The sequence below is a fragment of the Platalea leucorodia genome (assembly GCF_965183815.1).
Source record: "Platalea leucorodia genome assembly, chromosome: Z".
NCBI lineage: Eukaryota > Metazoa > Chordata > Aves > Pelecaniformes > Threskiornithidae > Platalea > Platalea leucorodia.
The window spans coordinates 38,990,989-38,996,527 of NC_138858.1; the positions used below are offsets into that span (position 1 = coordinate 38,990,989).

Genomic DNA, 5,539 nt, shown 5'->3' on the forward strand with positions numbered 1-5,539 from the left:
GCAGCCCGCCCTGCGCCACACGCCCGCCCTGCGGCCCCCTTCCCTCCCGGCCAGGTCCCGCCGCCCGGGCGGGAGAAGGGGCGCAGGGCGGCGTCGCGCCCGGCCGCTGCCTTTCAGCGCAGAACTTCAGCCCCGCCGGGACGGGTGGGGCGGGAGCGGGTCCATGCCTGAGGGCAGGCAGGCGTCTGCTGGGGAGCTCTGTGCACTGGAAGCTGGAGCGCTCCACCTGTTACTCCTCTTTCTCCTCCTCCTCCTCTTGGTAGCGCCTGGAGCGAGGCGGAGGTGAGCGCTGCCCGCGGCGGGGAACGGCCCTGCGGGCTGGGAGCTGTCCGCCCGCCCCAGCGGCCGCCGCCGGCCGCCATGAGGCACCTGCCCTACTTCTGCCGCGGGGAGGTGGTGAAGAGCTTCGGCAGAGGCTCCAAGGAGCTGGGCATCCCCACCGGTGAGCGGGGGGCGCGGGTACCGGGCCGGGCCGGGCCGGACCGGACCGGGGCGAGGGTGACCCCTTCCGTGAAGGCCACCGGCGAGGTGTGCCGCCGCGGCAGAGCCGGGCTGGGCCCGGCCTTGGCCACCCCGCGCGGGGCCGGGGGTCCGCACCGGCTGCCCTGCAGCCGCCGGTGGGGCCGGCGTCGGGCCAGGGCTCTTTCCGCAGCCCGTAGCGCTCCGGCCGCCCGAGCGGAGCCGTGCCGCGCTGCCGCGGAGGCACCGCCGGCGGCGGCGGGCAGGCGGGGCAGGGGCGGCCGGTTCGCCGCCGAAGGGCGGTGCGGGAGCTCGGCCGGTGGCGACTACGGTCGTTGGAGCTCTGGAGACGCCGAGCTGCCCTGCACGATTGCGCTACTGGCATGACTTGCTCACGATCATGATCTGGCATGATGATCACGATGATGTGCAAGATGCTGGAAAATGATCGTATGCGCTGTGCATGGTGTCGTGATATGGCAGTTTGAAAAACGCCAGTTCTTACAAACTCGTTGGACCTCAGATTAGGACAAGAAAGGGAATGGGCATAGGGAGCAGCTTTAAGGAAGGAAATGTAAAGGGAATAATGCATAGATTAGGAAGCAGAGCAAGTGCAGTTGTCCTAAAGAGGAGTATATTTTCCCATTGCCGTTCTCTCTTTGACTTGTCTGAATACAGATAGAGGTGTAATTCAAATGGATTTCAGTCTTTTCTAAAGATGGGCTGAAGTCAGCAGGCATTTCACGCAAATCCTAATAGGCAAGAAAACCTGTAACAAATTTTGAAGTACTGGACATACGATAACAACTGTTAATATAAACTTAAGAGTTTTCTCTTGATTGTTCACATATGGCCTAGTCGTATCAGGGAATGTGGGAACAAAGTTTTTTCTGCTTATGAACTAGGATAGAAATTCACTAGCTGTAAATTCTTTAAAATTGGCTTGAAACCTTGCATGAAAAGCTCTACGCATGTGTGAAGTTGAAGTAGGATCGTTGTTTGGCTGAAGGCTTCGCTTTATTCCCCTCAGTCAGAAAGGAACCTATTTTATTTCAGATTTGTAGTTTTCTAAGAAAATCCTAGAAATCCTCAAGTATGAATAACCTAAAAGGCAACATGAAAAAATTGGCAGGTGACTAAAATCGTAACTTCATTTATTTTAACATCGTTTACTTACTAAAAATAATTTGCTAATACTTAAGTAATTCTAAGATGCTACTTTACAGTACAAAAGAAACTTGATTTTTCTGTTTTTTGACCATACTAAACCAGTGATAGTTCTAATAGTGAAATGCATTCAGACCACATATTTTAGTTTATTAATTTTAACTATAGAATTAACTATTAACTATAGAATAGAATAGTATGTATATAACTCTGAAATAGTATGTGTAGGAGATGTGGTAACTCTGGTATTACCACAGAGACTACATTTTATGAGGCTGTTTTCTGGTTTATTCTTTGCAAGTGGCATGTTGTATCACTGTCATCATCAGTGTTTTGTTTGTAAATAGCATGTAGACAGGCCTTGGTTTTTCAGTGTTTGAAAATTGTGTGATGCGCTTTACTTACACAAACGTACACTTGCTAAAATTTTTGCAGCTAACTTTCTTGAGCAAGTAGTCGAAAGCTTTCCATCCGATATCTCTACTGGTATATACTATGGATGGGCCTGTGTTGGAAATGGAGATGTGCATAAAATGGTTTTGAGCATAGGATGGAATCCTTTCTATAAGAATATTAAGAAATCAGTGGTAAGAATTTTGCTTTGTGTGGTATTTTGATTATAATAAATGACTCAGACATTGACTTTGAATAAGATAAGCAGAATTTGATCCATAAATGAGATAAGAAATTCTGTTTGCTGTTAGAAATGTATTTGGTATCCATCTCAAATGTTTGTATTCTGGGGAGGAAAAAGACCAAATCCATGAAAACCCCTCAGTAGCCATAGAACATGCAGCTGTAGATAAATAAAATTTATTTTCATTTGCCACTTCCACCATGACGTAAATACTTCTGAAATCAAAATTCGTATTTCCAAAGTGGTTGTTGCTTATTGTGCTGATAGCTAGACAAACATAAGCTTCATAGATACATTCAGTTTAGTGGTTATGAGACCCCCAGAGTGAGCTGGAACATACTAATCTCTCATTCTTTGCAATACATCCACATTTAAAGTATGAGATTCTGGGGCATCTTAATTTGTAATGATTTTCCAGTAATTCTTCTCTTAAATGGTGGAATCCATACATGTGGTGCTGTGGCTTAACATACAGAATCAAGATCCAAAAATAAATAGTAACAGGACGGAGGTAAAATCCTAAACTGTGACATCTATGGGATTTTTTGCTATTGCGTGCTGGTGCTTTTCCTGAGTCTTGCAGAAATTGCTAATACTTGGAAGCAGTTTTATTTTGACATGAATCCCTGCTTTGAAGATAGCTGCCTTTACTCTTTTTAGAATTTTATCATTCAGTTCCTGTGAGTTACTTGTAAAAGCTCTCTGTAAAACAACTGTTTCAATCAAATTCATTAGAGTTATTTGGACTCGGCAACTTAATGATCAAAGAAATCTAGGCATTATTTGTGATTCGCTGCCTTGAAAATCTTACCTCTGAAATAAATATCACAATGTTCTTAAATGGCATGCAAAGTACAATTCTCCCTACTAACATAATCAAAAGCTCTAACCTCTATATCTTGCATTGTATGTGTTAGACTAAGTGTCTCAGTTTTCCCGATATGTGTGGGAGAGAATTTGAATTAGAGGTATTGACTGAACATCCTTGCAACAAGGTAAATAAACTCAAAATGAATCATGATAATTGTCAACGTATTTCTCTTCTTTTAGGAAACACACATTATCCACACTTTCAAAGATGACTTTTATGGAGAGATTCTTAGTATAGTCATTGTTGGATATATTCGATCAGAAAAAAACTTCAGTTCTTTAGGTCAGTATTGGAGGTCTCTTAAAGTAATGTTTTATTTGTCATGTTCTTGCATATTGAAAGCACTGTGTCATTGCTCTGTCTCTCTTCATAGTCAGCTGTTTCACGTAGCTGTTTCTCAAGGGTAGAGAGGCGTTACAGAGAGATCTGGATAGACTAGAGAGCTGGGCAGTCACCAACCATGTGAAATTTAATAAGAGCAAGTGCCAGATTCTGCACCCGGGACGGGGTAATGCTGGTTATACATACAAATTGGGGGGCGAGAGGCTGGAGAGCAGCCCCACAGGAAAAGATCTGGGGATTTGGGTTGGTGGCAAATTGAATATGAGTCAACAGTGTGCCCTGGCAGCCAAAAGGGTCAGCTGTGTCCTGGGGTGCATTGAGCACAGCATCTCTAGCCAGTCGAGGGAGGCGATTGTCCCACTCTACACTGCGCTGGTGAGGCCCCACTTGGAGTACTGTGTGCAGTTTTGGGCACCTCAATATGAGAAGGACATCAAACTATTAGAGTGTGTCCAGAGGAGGGTGACCAAGATGGTGAAAGGCCTTGAGGACAAGACTTATGAGGAGCAGCTGAGGTCACTTGGTCTGTTCAGCTTGGAGAAGAGAAGGCTAAGGAGTGACCTCATTGCAGCCTACAACTTCCTCAAGGGGGGCAGCAGAGGGGAGGTGCTGATCTCCTCTCTCTGGTGACCAGCAATAGGACAGGAGGAAATGGAATGAAGCTGTGCCAGGGGAAGTTCAGATTGGACATTGGGAAACGGTTCTTCACTGAGAGGGTGGTTGGTCACTGGAACAGGTTCCTCAGGGAAGTGGTCATGGCACCAAGCCTGTCAGAGTCCAAGGGGCATCTGGACAACGCTCTTAGTCATATGGTTTAGTTTTGGTTAGTCTTGTGAGGAGCAGGGAGTTGGACTCCCTTGCAACTTGAGATATCACATCTACTAATATATAAATTGGTCATATTAAAAAAATCAGAACACCACAACTTCCAGACTATCAGTACTTATTTATTTCAGTCTAAAAATTATATTGTCATGTCAGTTGTCTGAGGAGTAGCTTGAAAATCATGAGCTTGTGGTAAAAGCATTGGTCTAGTCTGTCCGTTTCTTTTAAAAATGCATCTATGTTAAAACTGAGAGAGTAATGAAATTCTGTTGACTTTTTTGATAAAATGTCTTGGAACAAGGAAAAAGTAGAGTTTACAGCAATGAAAAGTGCAACGCATGTCAAAAGCATGTCATTTTAGAAACAGAGAATGTTGCCCTTCCAACTTCATAATAAATACACTCTACCTCTGTGATTGCTTTCTGGTGTTCTGTAGTACACCCTTTTTCACTTGCTATTGTGTGTTCAGAGTTCAGACCAGCTTTTAAATATTGCTTTTCTTACTTCTCTTTTGCAGAGGCACTCATTTCAGCAATTCAAGAAGACATTGAAGAGGCAAAAAGACAGCTAGATTTACCAGAACATTTTAAACTCAAAGAAGACAATTTCTTTCATCTGCCAGAAGGCAAAACAGTAAACCACTAAGCAAAACCATGTGGGGTTTTTTCATCTCATGGAGCTCTTTTCTTTGCATTACAATGTATCGTGTATCATTTGATGTATGATGTATGCGTGTGTACTGGGTCTGGTTGGGATGGAGTTAATTTTCTTCATAGCAGCTCATATGGTGCTGTGTTTTAGATTTGTGACCAAAACAATGAACATAACGCACTAATGTTTTAGCTATCCCTGAACAGTGCTTGCAGAGCATTGAGGCCTTCTTTGTTTCTCACTCTGCTCTGCCAGTGAATAGATTGGGGCTGTGCAAGAGGCTGGGAAGGGACACAACCAGACAGATGACCTGAACTAACCTGAGATATTCCATGCCATATAACGGTCATGTGAAGCAATAAAATGAAGAGGAGGGTGTTTAGGGAAGTCGACCATCTTTTGTTTGGGAACTGGCTGGACATCTGGTGAGTGATAGCCTTTGCATCACTCGTTTTGTTTTTTTCTTCTTCAATTTCTCCTTCACTTGTTAATCTATTTTTATCTTGACCCACAAATTTTCTTGCTTTTATTCTTCCATTCTTCTTTCCCTGTCACACTGGGGGAGGTATGTGGGAAGTGAGCTAGTG

General features: G+C 44.6%; 1 protein-coding gene across 1 annotated transcript; it reads left to right on the plus strand.

The window, feature by feature from the left end:
* Positions 1-360: 360 nt before the first annotated feature.
* LOC309602666 (riboflavin kinase-like) lies at positions 361-4,946 on the plus strand (the record flags this gene model as incomplete). Its single annotated transcript, XM_082336430.1, has 4 exons — positions 361-442; positions 2,062-2,213; positions 3,314-3,416; positions 4,819-4,946. 4 exons carry the CDS (start codon positions 361-363, stop codon positions 4,944-4,946), a joined length of 465 nt encoding a protein of 154 aa, XP_082192556.1.
* Positions 4,947-5,539: the final 593 nt, after the last annotated feature.